The sequence below is a fragment of the Periplaneta americana genome, chromosome 14 (genome assembly GCF_040183065.1).
Source record: "Periplaneta americana isolate PAMFEO1 chromosome 14, P.americana_PAMFEO1_priV1, whole genome shotgun sequence".
NCBI lineage: Eukaryota > Metazoa > Arthropoda > Insecta > Blattodea > Blattidae > Periplaneta > Periplaneta americana.
In genome coordinates, this window is record NC_091130.1 from 27,537,439 (window position 1) to 27,561,272 (window position 23,834).

The following is a 23,834-nucleotide window of genomic DNA, read 5'->3' on the forward strand; positions in this document are numbered from 1 at the left end:
AACATGTTGAAATAGGTTATTTCTCTTATAATATTACAGTAACAAATACAGTATTTATGATCAAAGAATTATTAATACATTGTTCCAAAGTCCTCAACAGAAACAAATGTCAAAAGTTTAAAATTGAAAACATCTTTACAGTTTGAGTTATTTTTATGCAAGACAAATAATCTAGCTGGTATAGCTCGCGCAAGAAACGATTACCGAAAAGCAATGGTGGCGTTGCTGTCTGTTTTGACGTGTGTATGTAGGCACGCCGAGGGGGGAGAGGTGCGAGCCGATGGAAGTACTGTCTCTTCCAAGAAGATGAACAAATGAGGACATCGCTGTGAAAATAAAGAACGTAGCAAGAGAAAAATTCGAAGCTAATTAAACGCGCAACGTATGTTTACGAATGAAATAATAATACCGTGCGATACAAGACACGCATTCACATGCAATGGAACAAACCACTGTGCTCCAACCACGAGAAAGTCTTTGCGGAATGAAACGGAGCGGGGTAATGCTGTGAATGAATGTTCATGTCATAAGATGTCATAAGGTCACACACGTGGGTACTCGTATCTCTATTGGCTCGCTCTCACAGCACAAACAATAACATTGTTGCATACATATTTATACTACCCCAGTTACAAAATTAGATCACTGTTAATTTCCTGGACTTTTAATCCTTCCATATAGGAAATAACATATGCAGGAGAGCGCATGGTTTTTATACTGACGTTATAACGATAATATTATCTATCTACTTCGCTCCAATAGATGACTCAATAGTAAGCACATTCCTTTCACGGTTGATCTCCTGGTTGGAGAACAGTAAAGTCGTAATGTAACTATCACAACGCAAGATTGATTCTATCGATGTCATTTCTCTTCCGACTGTACTCTTGAATATCATTCAAGTTATCTCGTGACCTTTCCTCTCGCCCGCTCTTCCTTATCGCAGTGTTTGATTCGCATTCCTTCCGTCGGTAATCCGTGTTTGCGAGACCTATAAGAGAATAAATAAGCACTACAACACAAATTTGACGTATGTGTTTCATGCTACTGCATAGCGGATTACTTTTAAATTTACTTTTGTAGAAATTTTAATTGCATATAGCTAATTTAACTTTTTTTTTTCTCTGACATCTTTTATTTTGTATGATATTTTTCTTCACTTTCCCCAAACAAATACATATCTTCCCATTCTCGGTTACAATTACTGATGGGGAAACCGCTCCTTTATTCACAGATCTACTTGTCATAATCGAAATATTACACACCGACTTCACACTGACCGTAACATTGCAGGTATACCACTGATAGAGATACTGCCTACCGCGGCACGCATGAGCAAATCAGGTTTGCTTGCCGGTACTCGGGTTCCACAGTGGAGGAAACGAGCGCTCTTCCACAAAATCAGTGGGATGCCCAACGCTGCATTAACCCAATAACAACATAAAGAAATCATGTGCAGTTGGTACTCACTTGGAGGATGCCGTACTTGAGTTCAATGTCCAGGAAGTGGTACTCTCTGGCGTGTGCAGGGCGCGGAGTGCTGGAGGGCTGTGTCTGTGAGGAGGCGCCCGTGGAGGGGGGGCCCGCGCCCCCGCCGCCCCCCGACTCCTGGTAGGCCAGCACGTTGGCCAGACTGGCCAGCACGGGCTCCGACGCGAAGGCCAGCGTCTCGCTGCACTCCTCGACGGGGTGCAGCACCTGCAGGATCTTGGGGTGCCGGAAGCGTTCTAGCTGACGCACGCTGCCCCGCAAGATCTCCGTCACGGTCTCCTTGCGTTTCGGCTTGTGCAGTTTCTCGGCGCATCGCTTCTCGAAGAGGAACACCGACACTTCCTGTAACAGGAGTGCAATCGAGACGTTTCAGTTTTAGTCAGCTTCAACTTCCTAGTTTTCAAAAATATATCAGTTTTGTCTCTATTATGTTTGGTTAATTAATTAGCTGTGCTTTTATTGACCGGAAGCACCCTTTCTTTAAACCGGAAGTCAGTTCTGCAGGTGTCAATTCCTTACATTCTGTAAATTTTATATATTTTTCGTAACAGCAATTCGAATTTGGCGGTAGAGTTTGTATTATTTTTCATCAATCACGAAGCTGTTTGTTTGGTTTTAAAATTTTTCATACTCTCAGGATGTACATGAATTTTCTGCATGTTCAATTTTACAGTATTTTACAACACTAATATCAACACAACGTGCACTTAGAATTGAGATTTTTTATCATTCTTGCACCAAAATGAATTTAGAACCCCAAGATCTTAAATTTTTATTTTTATGTTTGGATATTTTCAAAAAATAAAATTACATCTTTTGAGAGAACCAATCATGAGCAGAATAACACACTGCAGAACCGTCTGCTGATTCCCGCATTTTGAGAGAACCTATCATGAGCAGAATAACACACTGCAGAACCGTCTGCTAATTCCCGCATTTTGAGACAACCTATCATGAGGAGAATAACACACTGCAGAACTGTCTGCTAATTCCCGCATTTTGAGACAACCTAGCATAAGCAGAATAACTGCAGAACCGTCTGCTAATTCCCGCATTTTGAGAGAACCTATCATGAGCAGAATAACACACTGAAGAACCGTCTGCTAATTCCCGCATTTTGAGAGAACCTATCATGAGCAGAATAACACATTGCAGAACAGTCTGCTAATTCCCGCATTTTGAGAGAACCTATCATGAGCAGAATAACACACTGCAGAACCGTCTGCTAATTCCCGCATTTTGAGACAACCTATCATGAGCAGAATAACACACTGCAGAACCGTCTGCTAATTCCCGCATTTTGAGACAACCTAGCATAAGCAGAATAACTGCAGAACCGTCTGCTAATTCCCGCATTTTGAGAGAACCTATCATGAGAAGAATACACACTGCAGAACCGTCTGCTAATTCTTCACTTTTAGAGAACCAATCACGTTCATTCATGAATGTAGCAAGATTCAAAAGAAACATCGATGACTAATCGATGATAAATAATTTGTTTATTGAACACAAATAACAACTGCGATGAGTAATCTTATGATAAGAAATCTGACGTCATTTTTAAAGTTTGATTTATAATCGCGATTTGTGATTTGCTTACTTCCGGTTGATGGCGACATTTTGAAAAATTGAATATGAATTTAATAAAACGATACATGGTGTAACTGGAAGCCAAAACTTTGTGACAAATCTTGAAATGGCAAGTAAAATACTTAATTCAAATGTTTATGACACCAATTTCCTTGTTTTTTTAGTTGATTATTTCACGACGCTATTCGATTATTTAGCGTCGTTGACATTGGTGATAGCGAGATAGTATTTGGCGAGATGAGGCCGAGGATTCGCCACATATTACCAAAAATTCATTTTATGGTTGGGAAAAAAGTCAGAAAAAATCCAACCAGGTAATCAGCCCAAGCGGGAATCGAACCCAAGGCCTTAGCGCAGCTTACATCGACAGGCAAGCACCTCAGCCGACCGAACTACGCCGGTGGCTTTCCTTGGTTTTTTGTAATAATATAATTTAATCTCAAAACTGACGCCAAATTTAAGCTTTCAATACATTCAAAAGTGCATCCAGAAAAACCCACTGAAATTGCTCATCGTCACGTGACCTAATGATTACTCATCAATGTCTTGTGCCGAATGTGGCTACCTCTACGAGCCGATGGGACCGATATTCAGGCGCTGTAGCATCAGTGACGTCATCGCTGAAATTCGTAATAGCGTAATGTCATGTCATTGCTCAATCGCTGGGAATCGAAACATATGTAAGCAAGTGGAATACGTAAACAAAATCTTCCGCATATTCGCATTTGCTTACACTGTTTAAATATTACAGGATTTGTCCGGAATCCAACACTAGTCCAATTGATCGGCACACAGTGAGCTGAGTTGATACGTATTCAGTTAGATGGTTACATGCACAAGTAGGTCGGTAGATAAGTAAGCAGCTATATACATAGATAGGAAGGGAAATGGGGGGGGGGCAACCGAGAGCGTGACACACATACAGAGTTAGAGAAACAGAGAGCAATTCAGCGAGATGGATAGGAAAGGCTGGTTCACAGTAAACCGGGAACGGAAACGACAACGAGAACGGAAGTAATGTTAAAATAAATGTATTTAAATGTGAACATTCACAATTAACTATTGTGAATGCTCACATTTCAATACATTTATTTTAACAATATTTCCGTTCTCGTTCCCGTTGTCGTTTCCGTTCCCGGTTTATTGTGAACGAGCCTGAAGTAATATAATTTTATCGAGGTAAAGAAGTATAACTTAGAGGTAGCGAAAAACACAGACAGGCAGAAAAAGAGACGGATAGATAACTAGTTTGACAAAAGAACAAAGCATAAAGTCAGGAAGACAGATAGACTCATACATGGAAATACAAAAATATTCATATGCCGTAAAAATTTTTAAGTCTACGCCTAGTTTTATTTGTCTACTAGCCTTACACTTCTTTATACAGGATGGGTCAAAAGTCGCTTTCTGCAATATTTGTTCTTAGGTTTCATATTTGTTTATGTTCTGCATACTGTGTACTTAGCTCTGTTTCAATCAATAATTCAGTATGGTATTTTAGGTTGGGGAGGAATGGCAAAATCGACTCTCCGTCCTTTAAATCTGCTCCAAAAAAGAATTATCAAAATTTGTCTATATAAACCTTTTGATTACCCAACAAAATTAATTTTTCAGGAATTTGGCGTATCAAATCTAGAACAAATTTATAAACAAAAATTGCTGATTTACTTCCATAAAAACCACAATAAATTTAAATTTGATCCTCATGAATACCAGACGAGACAAAACTACAGTTTCTTTCTAAATACTCCCAAATGCCACACAACTGCTGGATTAAAACACAGCAGAAATTTTGGACCCAAAATATATAATACATTAATTAGAGCTTACCCTGAGCTAAGTACACTTAACACACATAGATTTAAGAAACAAATCAGATTAATTATTTAATTGTTTAAGCTAATTGAGTTAAAAATTGATACTCTAATATTTATGTACTTTTGCATTTTCTGTTTGTATATAGACCCTATTATTGTATGCTGTATGTATTTTACCATTTATTAATGTTATTGTGCTCAATGAACTCTCTTAATTTTGTGATATATTTTGTATAACTGATCTGAACTGCGCCCGAGCACGAGCTTCTGCTCTTTCGGGCTGCAATGCCTAAGAATAGAATTAATAAATATTATTATTATTATTATTATTATTATTATTATTATTATTATTATTATTATTATATTTTTACTCATATACAGATTTCATAACTTAAAGGAATATCTAGTGTAATAAGTGATGGGTTGACAACCATGTTCGTGCGTCAACTGTTTTCCCATTGTCATGTCTTGAAAACAGTCCTCGTTTTGCAGCGATATTTTACTACTTAATTAATTTATTATTCCCAGAACATGAATTTTACCAGCAATCGAAAAGTATTGGGAATAAATTTGAATAAGAAACAAAAAAACGTTTCCTTCTCAGGCAGGATTCGAACCATGAAAGTCATAGTTACCAGTCTATCGTGCTCTGGAGTGAACAAGGCTCTGAAATCAGCTACAAGGGTCGGTCCAGTTTTTTTTTGTCACTACTGTACAAAAACCAAGATTCTATCCATGTTTTTTAATTCATGGTCATGATAAATGGATATACTGAAACATTTATATTTCTTCTGATGTTTACAGCTTCTATTTCCTATGAAAGAACTATTTATATAAAAGTTATAACGGATGGCAAAGGAATACTTTCAACATATTTTCAAAAACTTTATTAATCTTTGATAAGGGTGTGGCAATAATTCCATTTTTAAAATGACGCAATATAGGCCTACTCATTTTTCTATTTTTGTATTTTTCAAGTAAAAAGACGTACAAAAGCCAAGATTTTATGTAGGTTTCTTTAATTCATGGTCATGCTAAATGGATATACTGAACCATTTCTATTTGTTCTGTACATATGCATTGAATTCATAAATTTGATAAACCTTTTATAAATAATACTTCATTAATGTTAAAAATATTGATTTTTTACATTTTACGGGAACCCTGCTGGAAAGCTAAGAAAACCCGCTTTATTAATTTTTAAACTTGTAATCAGGCCTATACAAATATTTGAGGCTCTTTTAAGTGTTCTAACTAGCCTATATAATAAAATGAGGTCAAGCGCACGGTTCTTCAGTTGAAAGAAATGTTTTTTTTTTTTTGTTCTTTTTATGCTGTTTTCCGGACTTCGTATTTGCTTTAAAGTTTTATATAGTTTATTGAATTAAAAAGCTCCTTGCACAACAGTTATTATCAGATTGGTTTGAAACTTCTCACAGAGGTCAATTAAATGTTGATAAATCAAATTTAATCAGCATTTGTATGAACTATGTATTACTATTAAGTTCCTTCGAGACATATTCATATTGGACTTAGATTAAAATATGCAATAAAGGTAAATTCATAAAATTAAAAAAATATGTGTATGTATATATATATATATATATATATATAATAGTGCCTATTTAGACTGACCTCAACAATCTAACTTTTATTCTCATGACTATTTTCTAGCTTTCGAGCAAATATTAACTAAACATTTTGAATACATTGACACCAGGAACCTTCTAGTGACGCCAATGTAAAATATTTAAAAATATAGGCCTATATAATATCAAAACTATTACCCCCAATAATACCAAATTTTTTACAGATGATAGTATTGCATGCCTATTTATGTAGTTTAAATTTCACGAATTTTTAATGAAAATTGTGGAAATTTTAATAATCAAATATGTCCCCTTAAGACCTGAAGAATCCATAAATGGAAAAGTAAGTAAACATAGACCTACATAGTGTCACTAGAAAATACATACTCCTTGACACACTCTTTATAAATGAAAGATTTTTTTAACATGTTCAAAATATACCTTTTTTCACGCTCTATAATTTTTGTTTGTAGAATATCTTAACAAAATTAAAAATAAGAAAGCCCAAGTAAATTTCAGACCAAGGGTACTCATCGCGAAACCTGGAAAATACTGGTTGCCAATAGTGTGTATTTTGTGAAAGATACAAAGATCCATTTTTTCTGTCCCTGTCGAAGCACGTACAAAAAATACTGGGGTTCATCATAGCATATGGACTCCCACAGTTCTAGACAAAAATATTTCAGGGCACATGCATGAACATAGGTATAACAGTGCTCGTTAAATCGGTTTTGTTTGTAGCCAAGCTTTGACTTTGTGATCGGCCATGAACCCTTACTGGCAAACCGAAAACTGAACACCTGAAGCAAAATTCCCGTGAGCCTGTTGACAAAGTCCTGTGTCAATTCACACAGGACCTAACGCAGTGCAAAATGCCGCACATAACATATACGATTTGTTTCAGCCCAACTATTTCGCATGTAGGCCTACTGCATATGGTCAGATATCCGGCGGAAATTCTGTGACTTGCATAACCATGAAACACCCTCAAGTATCAGAGCGAAACATTTCGAATCAACCATGAGCAAAATAATATGCTAACATATAACAAATACTTACAGGCATTCAAATCATCCGTAGTTACATCCCAAGCCTTCTACCGCCTTTACTTTTCTTTTGCAAGCTTCCATCCGTACTATTTTCCTTAACCACATTAGTAGCTCAGTTGGCATAGTGACCGAGGATCCCAAACCACATGTCGGTGATGGCCGAGATGTGCAAAGCCAAGGTTGGGAGGTATATTCTCCAGTGGCGTAGCATGAAATTTTGAGCAGGGGAAGCTAACTCAAGTTGTTTTTCCATGTACATATGAGAAAACGTATTACAAAAATATAGTCTTAAAATAAATAGTAGTCAATGTCAAGTCAGCAGTCCGAAGATTGGTTGGAACCTCTTAACACCAATAAGTCATGACCTCAAATGGTACGTAGTAAAATATGATTTCATGTTTTACACATATCTCTAACAAATAGACACTGTCATTTGTTGTTTAAATCGCACTTTTGTTCGTAAGTCAGTCTTGATAATAGAATTGTCCTAAAAATTCAAGTAAATTGGTGTCAGGAACTGGTATTTCACTCATTATTTATTATATCAGCCACAATGCACACTAACACTTCAACTGAACACAACTCATGAAAGGGATAACTCGGAAACTACTTATTTTCAATGTCAAAGCTAGCTTCTTGCGAGCCTTGCGACCAGGATAGTTTAGTTAGAAAGGGATGGAAAATCTGCGGGGTGGGTTACAGAGAAGAATGAGGAGATTGGAAGCTGGTGTGTGCAGGCTTCTTCTTTACTGCTGCATCACGAACCATCTTGACCTGCCGCATCACAATATTTAACGCATAAATATAAATTCTATTAAAGTTAATAAATAATTTTGTTCATAAACTGCAGGTTTATTATGAAGTTATTATTAACTGGGGAAGCTTAGCTTTTTAGCTTACATTGACGCTACGCCACTGATATTCTCAAGGTTCCCTCGCTTCTTCTCTTCGAACAACATTATTTACAATTCTTCTTTCATTGTCATTTCCAATTCGATAAAAAAATGGCAGCTATCTCTATTTGGTCGATGCCATATCGGTCAGCCGAAATGACAGGTGTTTCTCGCAATTTGATAAAAAAAACTGGTGTATAGCACTGGTGGTCGAAATTATATTTTATTTAACGAAGGTTTCGAACTTGGCGGGATACTTATGTTGCGGTTAGTGGAGTCGGTTTGATCAAGCAGTACAATCAACACAGAACTCATTACTAGCGACCGGATTTTTATGTAATATCAAGGTGTGAAATATGTACATATTTATGTAAGAAAAATAAGCTGAATATGTACCAAAATATGTAAAATCATGAAAATATTTAATATCAATATCTGGCAGGTATAGGATGGTAAGACTCTCCAGTTGTGATTTCATAGAGCACGCGACTTTTTTACCGCACACTTGACACATTACTATTTTTCCATCTGTATTGAAAGCTTCGTCCATTGCAATCCATGATTTTATTTTTGTCGTTAGAGTTGAAGATACAGGGACCATTTAGTTAGTTAAAAGCAGTAGATAAACTCACTTGCACGTTATACTGTAAGTACTAAAACTAGAGAACTGAGTGAAATGAATGACACAACAGTACTGCAAGCACTGTTTCGCTTTACTGGATTAGAAAAAAATAAGAGGAGATGTGGGACACATGCATTTTAGCTGCTCCCTGTAAGAAACAAAGTACCTACTGTCCAAATTTCACGATAGGATCCCTGCGAGGGGGCTATGGTCCTTGCCGGGTAAGAGGAGGGAGTAAGCCAGTAACTCCGCGTTCTTGAAGGAGCAGGTGGATGGGAGTGATGTCATTGGCCGGCTGGTACAAACAAGACTCAGTCAATGGTCGGTTCGTACCGTGTCGGGGATAGGTTAAAAGAGTGGGGGAAAAATTCGCATTCCTTACTCGGATCTTCTTGTGAAATGCGGACTGTACTAAAATCTCAAACTATAGGCATTTACAAACTGTTGTTTGAAAAGTGACATTCCTGTCTCTCATTCAGTAGGGAAGGATTATTCCAGCCGAGAACCATACTTTCTATTTGCTCGGAAAATCCCATTTCCGTGCAGGTCTACTAAATTTAAAGTACAGAGGTCAAGCAATAACCTGAAAAGCTATTTATTTTAATCTTTTAACATATTTTCAGTTTGTTCCTTTACTCCAGCTTCTTTTCAAAAGTCGACTACTTTATTGCGGCTCATGTCAGACTTGACACGGGTTTTCCCTGGAAGAATTATTAGGAAGAGGGTGGGTAGGGTTGCAAACTGCATGGGAATGGCTGGTTAAGACGTGTGCAGAACAATTATAATATCCTATTTTGGGTAGGTAAAAAGGCTTTTTTTAAATTATTTCAAATTGTAAACTTCCCCAGGAGAAATTTCTTTTTTTCCTTTTAGAGAAATAAAAATGAATAAAACCACTAAATATGTAGATTTATGTAATACCAAGCCATAATATGTACTGTGGGCTAAATATGTAAAAATATGTAGTATCAAATTTTAATATATTAATGGTAATTACAAGATTCGCAAAGATTTGTTATTTATATACTGCTAGGTTGAAAGAAATATAATATGTAATTACATAAAAATCCGGTCCCTACTCTTTACGTAACGGGTGTATAAAAGCCAGCTAAGGGTGCAGTATTTAGGGATGACCCCGTCTTGCCCAATAAGTGGGTACGACCTAGAACTATAATTGAGTTTTCCTCTTGTAAACGGCTCCAGGAAAACGTATTTTTACGGCCCTCGTAATTGCGTTCGAGTGACCAAAATATGTGTAAGCACTTGTTTTGACGTTATTAACATAATGGAAGAAAATAAATAATTTTTTTTCTACCCCATGGAAATGTTTGGTTGTAAGACAACGGATGTAAAAGAAAATTTAATGAAAGAAGGAACTGGGAAGATAAGGCAAGAAGAAAACGGGAGAAAGCCTATAGAACTAAAAAAGAGAGGAGGAAAGTTTTAATAAAGTTAAGTAGAGAAACAATTACATTAAACGGAAATAAGTAAGAAAGGTAGAAAGGAAGGGAAGTCATAAAAATTGACATTAAAACGAATAAAGTAAAAAGGTGATGAAGAAAGAAAGGAAGAAAAAAAAAGAATGAATGAAGAAAGGAAAATCGGAAATAATTAATTTTAGAAGAAGAAAAATAACGAAGGAGAAGAATATGAGAGTCAGCAATGTCTCTTGCTTTAAAATTGATTAAGGCTGTAAATCAGCATTTACAAGTATGAATTGTTCGGGTCTTCAGTGATTGTAGCTATATCGTGTTACTATTTTTACATTATATTGACCGTCGTTGAGCAGGAAGAGAAGGAGGATAAGTGGAGGAGGTCGAGGACTGTGACAAGCCTAGAGTGATTTCATGATTGGATAACAAAATGCAGGAGGTCAAGAGTTGTGCCGCGGTTCCAGGGGGTTAGGTGAGGGGATAATTAAGTGACAGGAGGCCAAGGCCTACGACAGGATTATAGTGGCTTGTTCAGCGAATAGTGAAGTGCCAGGAGGTCGAGGACTGTGGTAAAATAGGAGTTGGTAGATGAGAGGATAGCAAAATGACAGTAGGTCAATGGCTGTGACGAGGTTAGAATGGGTTAGATGAGGGGATAGAAAAGTGACAGAAGGTCGATGAGTATGACAAAATTGGAGTGGATAGATGAGAAGATAAAGTGACAGGAGATGGATGTGTGTGACAAAACTGAAATGGTTAGACGAGAAGATAACGAAGTGACAAGAGGTCCATGAGAGTGACAAAATGGAGTGGGTAGATGAGAAGATAACAAAGTGACAGGAGGTGGATGAGAGTGACAAAATTGGAGTGGGTAGATGAGAAGATAACAAAGTGACAGGAGGTCGATGAGTGTGACAAAATTGGAGTGGGTAGATGAGAAGATAACAAAATGACAGAAGGTGGATGTATGTGACAAAACTGTAGTGGTTAGATGAGAAGATAAGAAAGAGACAAGAGGTCCATGAGAGTGACGAAATGGAGTGGGTAGATGAAAAGATAACAAAGTGACAGGAGATCGATGAGAGTGACAAATTGGAGTGGGTAAATGAGAAGATAACAAAGTGACAGGAGGTCGATGAGAGTGACAAAATTGGAGTGGGTAAATGAGAAGATAACAAAGTGACAGAAGATGGATGTATGTGACAAAACTGTAGTGGTTAGATGAGAAGATAAGAAAGTGACAAGAGGTCCATGAGAGTGACGAAATGGAGTGGGTAGATGAGAAGATAATAAAGTGACAGGAGGTCGATGAGTGTGACAAAATTGGAGTGGGTAGATGAGAAGATAACAAAGTGACAGGAGGTCGATGGCTGTGACAAAATTGGAGTGGGTAAATGAGAAGATAGCAAAGTTAGAGGAGGTTGATGGCTGCGACAAAGTTGGAGTGGGTAAATGAGAAGGTAGCAAAGTTAGAGGAGGTTGATGGCTGCGACAAAATTGGAGTGGGTAAATGAGAAGATAGCAAAGTTAGAGGAGGTTGATGGCTGCGACAAGGTTAAAATGGGTTAATGAGAAGGTAGCAAAATGACAGAAGGTCGAGTACTGTGACAAGGTTATAAGGTTAGAGTGGATTAGAAGAGAGGATAACAAAGTAACAGGAGGTCGAGATATGTGACATAGTTAGAGTGAATTAGATGAGGAAATAGCACTTCCCTTAATTAACTATACTGCCAGTTTTCAAAAGTATGCAATGTTATTTACACAGCTTTTGCTAGATACCACTCTAAATTCAATATGATTACATAGCCAATCACAACACTTGAAATGACTACTATTCCTACTTTAATCCTAATGTTTCTATGAAAAGAAGTGCGGTACTTAGGCCGCGGGCTGAATAAGGCACTGACATTCCTATAGGTACAAATTTCTCTCTTCCGATATTCCTGGTCAACTTTACATTCATCCTATGGTCGAAAATCCGCATACTTAGTTCTCGTAAAAGTAAACGTAATATGACTCAATTGCAAAACTTAATAATGAGAATATTTCCAGATGATTTCATAATTATTTTAGTACAATTATTATAAGCCTCAACAAAATTACAAAGTTAAAAACATTGTTTAATTAGGGGAAAATTTATAGAAAAATTCGTAATTATATTTGAACAATTATTATAACATTTCTAAATTCAATAACCTAAAAGTTTCCTTTAATAAAGTGATAAATGTCAGGAAAATTAATCCTTATATAAGTACCATTATATAAATTGAATCGGTCACTTGTAAAACCACATGAGTCACAGAAAATAAGTTTCGAGAAAAACAGGAAAAACTATCTATAGTTAATGGATTTTCTGTGCAGTTTGTGAAATTTTTACAGGAGGACCATGCATTAGTATGTCTGATTACAAAAGCATTGTATCTTATATATCTCATTTCATATCATCTTAAATATTTTTTAATTTCTTGTTGTTTTAACAAGTATCAATAATAACTCCAGTATCCTGACAAAATATGGAGTGTAATGTTTGTTGTAGTGTGATATACATTATTATACAGTTTTCAATCAATTTATATTGTTATTTTTATTTCATATTCAAAATGATTCATTTCATTCATAAATTGAATTCAAAATAGCTGACTTAAAAAAAGTTATTCGCGAGTAATTAATTTTCATATCAGTGTGTCACATGTTTAATGGCAATGTATGAGTATACGCATACCTTTAGTTCACAATAAGAAAATAACATAAATTGCATATTATCCCTCCAAAAGACAGTATTTCTAGGTTTGGGATCTCTCATCGAGGACTTATTCTCTTTATATCATGCACTTCTACAAGTCCTTGAAGGTACACAGGTACATATCGTGTTCGTTTTTGCTTTCAAATGACATAGTTTTATTAAAAATGTTTATTATATCTGGTGCAGGTACTTTCAGAGAACACTGTTCATTATTTTTTCTTCTACAAAACTCTTGGAACTACACTCACTGTCCAACACCTTGACAAAGAAGTGCATGATAGCAATTGCGTCATGGTTACATCACGGCGTTAAGCGTTAAAGCCACATGAGTCCGGGACTGATGTGGTTTTGTAAGAACTCAATATTTTAAAATTTTATAGAATGCTTAGTAATGATCGGACTCATGTTGTTTCAAATGGAAATTATGCGTCTACCCATAGTGCTTCCTATAGTACCGGTAACTCATTTTCATAAAAATGTGGATTCATGTGGTTTTACAAATGACCGATTCAATTGGAAGGATCAATATTGTTAGAGGCCTACTGAAAATATTTTTTAACAAGGAGAAAATTTTCAGGAAAAATGTCCGATTTGAAATTTTAGCATTATTTTGCGATTTAAAGTTTTCCGGGCAAATTTTATCTCTACCATCCATTGAACCTTCAAACTACTATAAATATTTAGGCTATATCCTATAACTGACAGCGTAAAAACTGGCACGTTAGCTACGTTCGGTTTGCTTCAAATCTCCCTTACTTCTCTCCTCTATTACTTACCTATGTCGACTCTGTGTAGGTATTGGAGTAACTGAGACTACCACACTGGACTGACACGTGGTTCTTGCACTTTGCATGAAGTCTACACGATGCGGTACCCATCACAAGAAGCAGAATAGGACTTCATATTGCAAGCGGACTGGTGGATTATTTTCTACTAGCAAATTTGACTGATACTGTAACTTTCAGGAAAAGTAAAAATTATTACGTCTTAACATTCTCCGGCTATATCACGGGCTTAATATTATGTAAGATGTATTAGTATCTCATTTTGAAGAAGGCCAAGCGTAGGCCTATAGGAGGTATTATTAATTATATCTTGTCAGTGTTGATAAAAGCGAAAAAATTAATGGGCTCGTCCGGGATTTGAACCCGGGACCTCTCGCACCCTAAGCGAGAATCATACCCCTAGACCAACGAGCCGAGATACCATGCATATTGTTACCTCATTAGCAAGTCTAAGTTTACGCTTTGGTGATTACAGGAACGGTTGGCGCACTTGCGCTCATTTCTTCTTTATTAATTATTTTATCCCGCGACAAATATTTTCTTCGTGAGTGCATATTAAGCCTTTCTATTTATAAATAGGGACCAGATTTTTGTGTAATATCAAGGTGTGAAATAGTACATATTTATGTAAGGAAATTGAGCTGAATATGTGACAAAATATGTAAAATCATGAAAATATTTAATATCAATATCTGGCAGGTATAGGATGCGACTTTTTTACCGCACACTTGACACATTACTATTTTTCCATCTGTAGGGAAAGCTTCGTCCATCGCAATCCATGATTTTATTTTTGTCATTAGGGCTGAACGTACAGGGGCCATTTTAGTTAGTTAAAAGTTGTAGATAAACTCACTTGCACTTTATACTGTAAGTATTAAAACTAGAGAACTGAGTGAAATGAATGACACAACAGAACTGCAAGCACTGTTTAGCTTTACTGGATTAGGAGAAAATAAGAGATGAGGGACACATACATTTTAGCTGCTCCCTGTAAGAAACAAAGTATCTACTAAAATCTCAAACTATAGACATTTACAAACTGTTGTTTGGAAAGTGACATTCCTGTCTCATTCAGAAGATTAGGATTATTCCAGCAGAGAACCATACTTTCTAATTCCTCAGAAAATCCCATTTCCGATAGGTCTACTAAATTTAAAGTAAAGAGGTAAAGCAATAACGTGAAAAGCTATTTACTTTAATCTTTCAACATATTTCCAGTTTGTTCCTTTATTCCAGCTTCTTTTCAAAATTTGGCTACTTTATTGCGGGTCATGTCAGACTTGACATGGGTTTTCCCTGGAAGGATTAGGAAGAGGGTGGGTAAGATTGCAAATTGCATGGGAACGGCTTGTTAAGACATATTCAGAACAATTATATCCCTTCTTAGGTAAGTAAAAAGGTTTTTTTTTTAAATCTGTGTATTTCACATATTTATATATTATTAATTTTATATTATGTAATTGATCTTGTCTATTGTAATTTCCTACTATATTTTATGTAATTTCTAAGGTATTTTCTTTTGTGTTGTTTTGTAATCAAATTTTGTATCTCATGTATATTATTGAAACCTGGTTGAGTGGAAGAGAAGGCCTCATGGCCTTAACTCTGCCAGGCAAAATAAAACTACTGCTGCTGCTACTGCTACTGCTACTGCTGCTACTACTACTACTACTACTTCAGTTAAATAGAAATGAATAAAACCCCTAAATATGTAGATTTATGTAATACCAAGTCATAATATGTTATGTGGGGTAAATATGTAAAAATATGCAGCATTAAATTTTAATATACTAATGGTAATTACAAGATTCCCAAAGATTTGTTATTTATATACGGTTAGGTTAAAAGGAATATAATATGCAATTACATAAAAACCCGGTCCTTAATAATTACCACCCATTCCTCTAGTCACCGAGACGTCCTTATGAGCTAACAATCTGCAAGGCATCTCGGCTCGTTGGTCTAGGGGTATGATTCTCGCTTAGGGTGCGAGAGGTCCCGGGTTCAAATCCCGGACGAGCCCATTTATATTTTATTTTTTAAACACTGACAAAATAGCATTTACGATAGTTTCTATAGGCCTACGCTTAGCTTTCTTCAAAATTTTATAATAATAATAATAATAATAATAATAATAATAATAATAGGCTATATCTTACACAATGTTGAGCCTGTGATGTAACGTTAAGACATAGGTCTAATAATTTGAACTTTTCCTGTTAGTTACATTATCAGTCAAATTAGCTAGTAGAAAATAATCCACCGTTGCGCTTGCAATATGAAGTCCTTTTCTGCTTCTTGTGACGTGTCCAGCATCAAGTAGACTTTATGCTAAGTGCAAGAACCACGTGTCAGTCTAGTGTGGTGGTCTCAGTTACTCCAATACCTACAGGGACATCATTTTATTTTTACTAACATTTTCAATAATAACCAGGCTATATCCTTGGATTAAAGGTCTAGAACCGGAAACACCGCTTGCTCCCCCTTCCAAGACTGGAGTTCGATGATACTGGCGTAAAATTCAAATCACTTTACTAGGTATAGGAGGGAAGAAAAGTAGTGCATCCATTTATGTAAACTAGGAAATATCGCAATTTTGAGTTTGATATTTGCATTAGGTTTTTGTTTAATCAAAATACAGTGCTATATTAACACTTAGTGTTTTTTACTCACGAATTGAGCTATCCATTCGGGCGCATTAATTATGCAGTGTATATTGTACTGTTACAGCACATTAGCGTACAATATAGAGAATGAAGTTAAATTGAAAAATAATCATAATATGGATATTTAAACACATTTTTTAAAATGGTGGCCATTCATTTCGATACAGGCTTCAGTTCTTTAGTGCATGTTATCGCACTATAGACTACTGTGCCTAATTCCAATTACCAGTTTCGTCCTTCGTACTAGTAACTCATGTTGAAATAATTCTATACCTACTCTATAAAAGAGTACCTTACGTACTGTAAATTCAATCTTCATTTCTGCCCGATCCGAAAAGATAAAATTACTCAGAAATGCTATCTACTGTCCGTTCAAGTGGTTTTGTCGGAGGGTCGTAGAAAAGGGGGGAAATCACGTGACAGTTAATTACTTAACGAGGCCCTTTTATTTAAGTTATTTTAAACAGTTGTATAATATTACGTAGACGTCCAATTCCTAACAGAAATTAATGTTTTCAGAAAAGAGCTAAGACAGCCTAGATACTAGACTTTACAGAGGGACGAACAGAAGCAGGTAGGGGAAACTGGGATGCGACGTAGGCAAACGGACGACAGTACCTGTGCGAAAATATGATTCAATATTGAAAGGTCTTTCGTCACTGGAAAACGCGAACATATTTCTGGAACGTACTATACTCACTAACTCAGTACTGTATACGCGGCCTCGGTTCTGTGTGGAGATCGGTTTGAAATTTACTAGTAGAGGGGGGTGGGAGTGAAATACATTCAAAAACTCAGGTGCAATAAAAATTGAAGTAAAAATAAAATGATGTCCCTGTACATAGAAAAGACATAGGTAACTGACAGATGGGAGAAATAAGGGAGGCTGGGAGCAAACCGAACGTAGCCACGCGTCACTTTGTACACCGTTGGTCAGTTATAGGATATATTTGTAATAGTTTGAAGGTTATGTTTTTGTGAACTAATTGGAAGCCATGAGATTTGCATAGCTTTCACATGGACACTATGAGAATGAATGCATCTCTTTTTACTTGAGGCAGAGACTTGAATTTTAAACGTTTTGTTAATAAGGTGTGAAGTGAGTTCACAAATCTTGTAACATCAGTGACGGGACCTTTTCTTTATTTTCTGAAATAATAATACATTTAATTCAACGACTTATTTTTCTGTAAAATGATACTGTTTTTCTAAATTGATTCTGATAATTAAAGTTGACAAAAGTAATTTCATTTTCAATACTATACAGAATTTGATAAATAGCAAAAATGTAACATCCTTGACAACTGGAATGACTGTGTTAACAGACAGACTGTATACCAAGAACTGATTTGTCATTACCATAAATGCTAAAGGGCTTATCGAAGAGTCGTAATTGAATTTAGTAGCTTGGCATTAAAATTGTTTCTGTTTATTATGTGTATGATTACAAAGTTAGCAGGTCCAGAAATATGAGTGAAATTTCCGACAATTTTACACCAATCCTTTTCGCTCGAAGTGATGATTTTTAGCTTGTGAACATTGCTACTTGTGGGCTAGGTGCTTGTATAAGTTTATTTATGGTTTCCCCTGCAGATGGAATTAGACTGCCAGCACAGCACGGGGCCTCATCGATCCGGCGTGCTTCCTCATTCGCGGTGGTCCATGACTACTTGTTGCTACGCGACAACACTCAACAGGTGGCGGCATCCAGTTCCCGCTAATTCTGGACGGTAGCCTCACCCTGTTCACGAGGAAACACCCTTCTGTGCCTCCAACTTTCGATTTTCTGTGTTACTGTGTATGTGTTAAATATAGATAGATAAGTGCATTTATTGATGCATAATAAATTATACAAACTCAGTACACAAGATCCTTCGCACGAGACCGTACGGCCTTTCGTGCTGTAACTAGGCACAGTTTGAATCTTCAAAACGAAAATAATACCTACTAATAATAAAATAGTAAAACAACAGTTATTATTATTACTACCGTTATTAATTATCACAATTACAAGTAATCTAACTACAAACCAAATTTCACAAAAATAATAAAAATAAAATAAATGTAAGATATGAAAAGAGAGAGAAAAAAAGACAGTGAAACATATATATATATATATATATATATTATATATATTATCAGTCTTACTAATAAACCGTGTATAGTTTTTATACGAGACATGCAGAATTGAGACAGAAAACGTTACTAATAAACCGTGAATAAGCTATGAACGTATAAACAGGCTGTAACTATACAATGGGAATTGCTTTGCAATAGTTATATACACGAAACCCCTTGTTTAAACGTTGTATATAGGGAAAAAATGGCCGCCCCTTTAACAGCTGTTCGTATCGACTGTCATTTTATGATGATGTTTACCTTGTAACCACAGAAGAATAAACCAAACATCATAGAATTATTAGAATAATATTGCTGTAGCGTGTACTCTTTGACCAAAATGTAGTGTGGTAATCGATTAGAGCCAGTTGTACTATCGATATTTAACACACCACACTAGAGCGCTAACTATGACGTAGCTGTGTAACAGTTATACTGTTATACACGACTTATGTAGTGATTATTAGTAAGCAATTTACACACGACTTATAAACGAGCTACTCATTGTATAAGTATAAGACAGTTAAACGTCTGTATATAGAGTTTTTATTAGTAAGACCGTATATATATATATATATATATATATATATATATATATATATATATATATATATACATATATAAACAATTCAATTCCTTATTGAGACTGCACGAAATAATCCAACTAATAAATATAATGGTAATACATTAAAAAAAACATACACACGCGATAAAATAAAAATATAAAAAAAGACACTATAAATACAAAATGAACATTATCCCCTTATTACTTTATCATTCCAACACTAATTAATAACTCTTTCCCTTATTTTCTCGGCTCCCTCCCCCTCGGCCAGTTCCACCCTCAACTGTCGAAATTTTCCCATAAATTTCCCCACACTGTCACAAAATTTAACATATTGTATGTTGCCAAGTGGCCCCTGCTAGATGTAATGAAGGACTCTGGCAGGAATCGTTTCCTCAGAGCTTCTGTGGCTTCACACTCCGATAAAATATGGTGTGATGTCTCGCCTTTACCACAAAGAGGACATATTCTCGCCCCCTCTTCGTTTACTGTTTTAAGTGCCCTCCAGGTTCCTAGACGAAACCAGATTAAACCCAGCCTACCTTCACTGATACCTCCATAGAGATATAATTCGGCCCCGCAATTTGTTTTGATCATCGATTGGATCTCCAGAGCAACCTTACCCCTACATCCCCCTTCTGTTATTTGTCTGTCTATATCCTTCAGGCGTTTCTTGACTTTCCGCCAGATATTTCGCTTGTTCCTGCAATCTTCCCCGATTATAAATCCCATGCCTATTTCCTCCAACCCTCTGCGTAATCCACCTGCCCAGGTTATTTGGTCTCTCCTCTCGAGTTGCTCCCTGTAACAGACCGCTCTAATAAGAGACTGATCTCCATGCACAATCCGCAAGTAGTACTTTAAAACTTTTATCTTGCACTCTATTGGGTCTCTATGGCGTCCGAATTCTCTTAGGATTCCGCTGTTAGCCGTTCCCCTCCCCACTCCCGCTATCCGTTTTAAAAAGTCGCTTTGTACCTGGTTAAGTTTTTCCGTTCTTCCCCAGCCCCAAATTTCTGCCCCATACGTAATTGTAGATCTAACTACCGCGTTATATACTTTATCTAATAAATTTAGAGAGACTTCCGGGATTTTGTAATATACAGACAGGAAGAAGATTTCACTACTCTAAGGCCCAATTGTATAAAACTCCCTGACTAAAGATCAACTTTGATCGAAGATCGGAAAATGAACCGAGTTCAGACACTTCTTCTATTGTATAAAACTTTTCTGCGATCAAATTACCTTGGCTCATATGCAATCGAAGTTCACGTGAAAAGGATTTGGCAACATCGCATAAATAATTTAGTAATAATTTATTTATTTAATCTGGCAGAGCTAAAGCCAGTAGGCCTTCTCTTCCGCCCAGCCAGACTCTAATTCTAATTGAATACAATTGCTTACATAGTTATTACATTAATATCTAGATCATAAAACAACATGAAAGTAAATAATGAAAGTTGGATAACTAATGTTAGTGTGACAATAATAAACATTGTTAAGAAATAGTTATAATAATACTCGTAATAATAATAATAATAATAATAATAATAATAATAATAGCAATAATAATGAGAGATAATTTAGATATTTATCTGTGATATATAAAACCATTAAACATTGAGAAACCTGAAACAGCTATTATTGTTAACAAGAATTGTTAGAAAAATATTTCGTTAGTCTATTCTTAAATTGGTTTGATGTCTGACAGTCCCTGACATTACTCGGTAGGGAATTCCAAAGCCGAGGAACAGCCACAGTGAAAGAAGATGAATATGAGGATGTTCGGTGGGAGGGAATGGATAATATTGAGGAGTGTTGTGATCGTGTGTCTAGGTTATGATGGGTGGATAAATTTTGAAAACGAGACGCAAGATAGACAGGAGTGGAGAAATACAATATATGAAAGAGAAGGGAAAGACAGTGGATTTTCCTACGATCTTCTAGACGGAGCCAGGACAACATTTCGAGGGATGGTGTTACGTGATCAGCCCGGCGAATATTGCAGACGAAACGGACGCACATATTATGAACACGTTGTAGTCTCTGCGCCGAAGTAACGCTTAGGTCAGTAAGCAGAATATCACAGTAATCGAAGTGGGACATCACGAGTGTTTGCACCAATCTTTTTTTCATGGAAAAGGATAGAAAATTCTTCAATCGCCTAAACGAGTGGATTAATGAGAATACTTTATTGCAGGTTTCTGCAACTTGAATGTTCCAATTTATACTTTTATCCATATAAATACCTAGATTCTTTACTGATTCACTGAACGGAATTTCGGTGCCGTAAACAGGTGAAGTATGCGATGCGCGGGCCATGTTGTACAGGTTTGTTCAGTGTCGCCGATTTAGCGACTTTAACTCTTTTCCGACGACAATTTATTTTAACTTTGATATTGCTTAAATAGGGATTTAGCGACCTTTTTAGCACCCCATAATGACAAACTTTAATCTTTCTTTATTGATAATGAGAAATCTAGCGACTTTCCAACTACATTTTGGCGACTTTCCGTACACTCTGTTGGAGATACTGGTTTGTTTTGTACATTGTAAATAATGGCGGACAATTCTAAGAAGGTCGACAGTTCTCCAAATTGTTATGTTATGGTGTTTGATATTGCTAAACATAATAAAGCTTTATAAAACGACAATTTTCATTTAGTAATACAGTTAATTGAACATTTATGAATGTACCTATCATATCTATTAATAATTAATGGTTGTTATAAACATAATATAATTAGAGGTTATGTTATTTGATACTTCTGAACACGATAAAGCCTAGTAAAATATAAGAATATTTGTGTATAAAGAAAAGAAATTGAAAAAAAAAATATATATATATATGTACCTACCATATCTATTAATATTAATAATAATGGTTATTCTATTTGCACAATCTGCCATTCGTATATTTCAAACAGAAAAGAAATAACTGAACTTGGATCGTTTAACTTAATAGGAGAAATTTCTTCAGTCAAAGTTGACTTTAGTTTAAGACAAATTAATCTCAGATTAGACTTTATACAACACAAAATTCCAAGTTCAGCTAGAACGAGAATCAATTTAACCTCTGATCTAAGATTAAATGGTTTATACAATCGGCCCTAAATGTTTCGCCAAACAAATTCAAAAGACTAATAAATTTTTTCAAATAATCAAGTCTGTAATTTATAATGGATATGCCACTCTGTCGGCATGATGTTGAATTGGGTTCGGATCAATCGTCACAAATTATATTAGTAACATGTCTCATCACATATTACATTTTCGTCACAGGAATGTATGCCAAGTAACACATTTTCGTCACAGGATTGTACTATGTCAGAAGGCACATTTTCGTACCATGTCAATGGTTTATACTTCCAGTATCAAAAATGTTTTCATGGTTATTATATTTCTATATTCGCAGAACATTTCCACGGTTCTTATATTACTAGTATTTGAGAACATTTTCATGGTTCTTACATTTCTAACATTTGAGAAAATTTTCATAGTTTCTATATTTCTAACATTTTCATGGTTTCTGTATTTCTAGCGTTTGATAACATTTGCATGGTTTTATATTTTTAGTATTAGGGAACATATACACGGCTTTTATATTTCTAGTATTTGAAAACTTTTAAATGGTTTTATATACTTCTAGTATTTGAGAACATTTACATTGTCTTTATATTTCTAATATTTGTGAAATTTTCAATGACTTTTGTATTTATAGTATTTGAGAATATTTCAATGGTTACACGGCTTTCATATTTCTAGTATTTGCGAACTTTTAAATGGTTTTATATACTTCTAGTATTTGAGAACATTTTCATTGTTTCTATATTTCTAACATTTGAGAACATTTTCATGGTTTCTATATTTCTAACATTTGAGAACATTTTCATAGTTTCTACATTTCTAGTATTTGAGAACATTTGCATGGTTTTATATTTTTAGTATTTGGGAACATATACATGGCTTTTATATTTCTAGTATTTAAAAAAAAACTTAAATGTTTTTGTAATATTTGAGAACATTTGCATCGTTTTTATGTTTCTAATATTTGTGAACTTTTCAAGGGATTATGTATTTCTAGTATTTGAGATATGCCCATGGTTTTTATATTTCTAATATTTGAGAACATTTGCATGGTCTTATATTTTTAGTATCTGGGAACATATACACGGCTTTCATATTTCTAGTAATTTTTAACTTTTAAGTGGCTTTAAATACTTCTAGTATTTGAAAACATTTACATTGTTTTTATATTTCTAATATTTGTGAACTTTTCAATGGTTTTTGTATTTCTAGTATTTGAGAATATTTCAATGGTTACACGGCTTTCATATTTCTAGTATTTGCGAACTTTTAAATGGTTTTATATACTTCTAGTATTTGAGAACATTTACATTGTTTTTATATCTCTAATATTTGTGGACTTTTCAATGGTTTTTGTATCTGTAGTATTTGAGAATATTTCTA

General features: G+C 35.4%; 1 protein-coding gene and 2 non-coding genes across 3 annotated transcripts in view; 1 reads left to right on the forward strand and 2 right to left on the reverse strand.

Annotated features, from left to right (window-relative positions):
- The window catches only part of bma (SCY1-like protein bma), a 1,113,807-nt gene that overhangs the window by 782,087 nt on the left and 307,886 nt on the right, over positions 1 to 23,834 (reverse strand). The window contains exon 3 of the mRNA XM_069846551.1: positions 1,471 to 1,833. Coding sequence (XP_069702652.1) covers positions 1,471 to 1,833 — 363 coding nt within the window. The remainder of the gene's footprint in view (positions 1 to 1,470; positions 1,834 to 23,834) is intronic.
- On the reverse strand, positions 14,355 to 14,426 carry TRNAP-AGG (transfer RNA proline (anticodon AGG)). Its single transcript has one exon. It is a non-coding gene; the product is annotated as a tRNA-Pro (tRNA).
- TRNAP-AGG (transfer RNA proline (anticodon AGG)) lies at positions 15,967 to 16,038 on the forward strand. Its single transcript has one exon. It is a non-coding gene; the product is annotated as a tRNA-Pro (tRNA).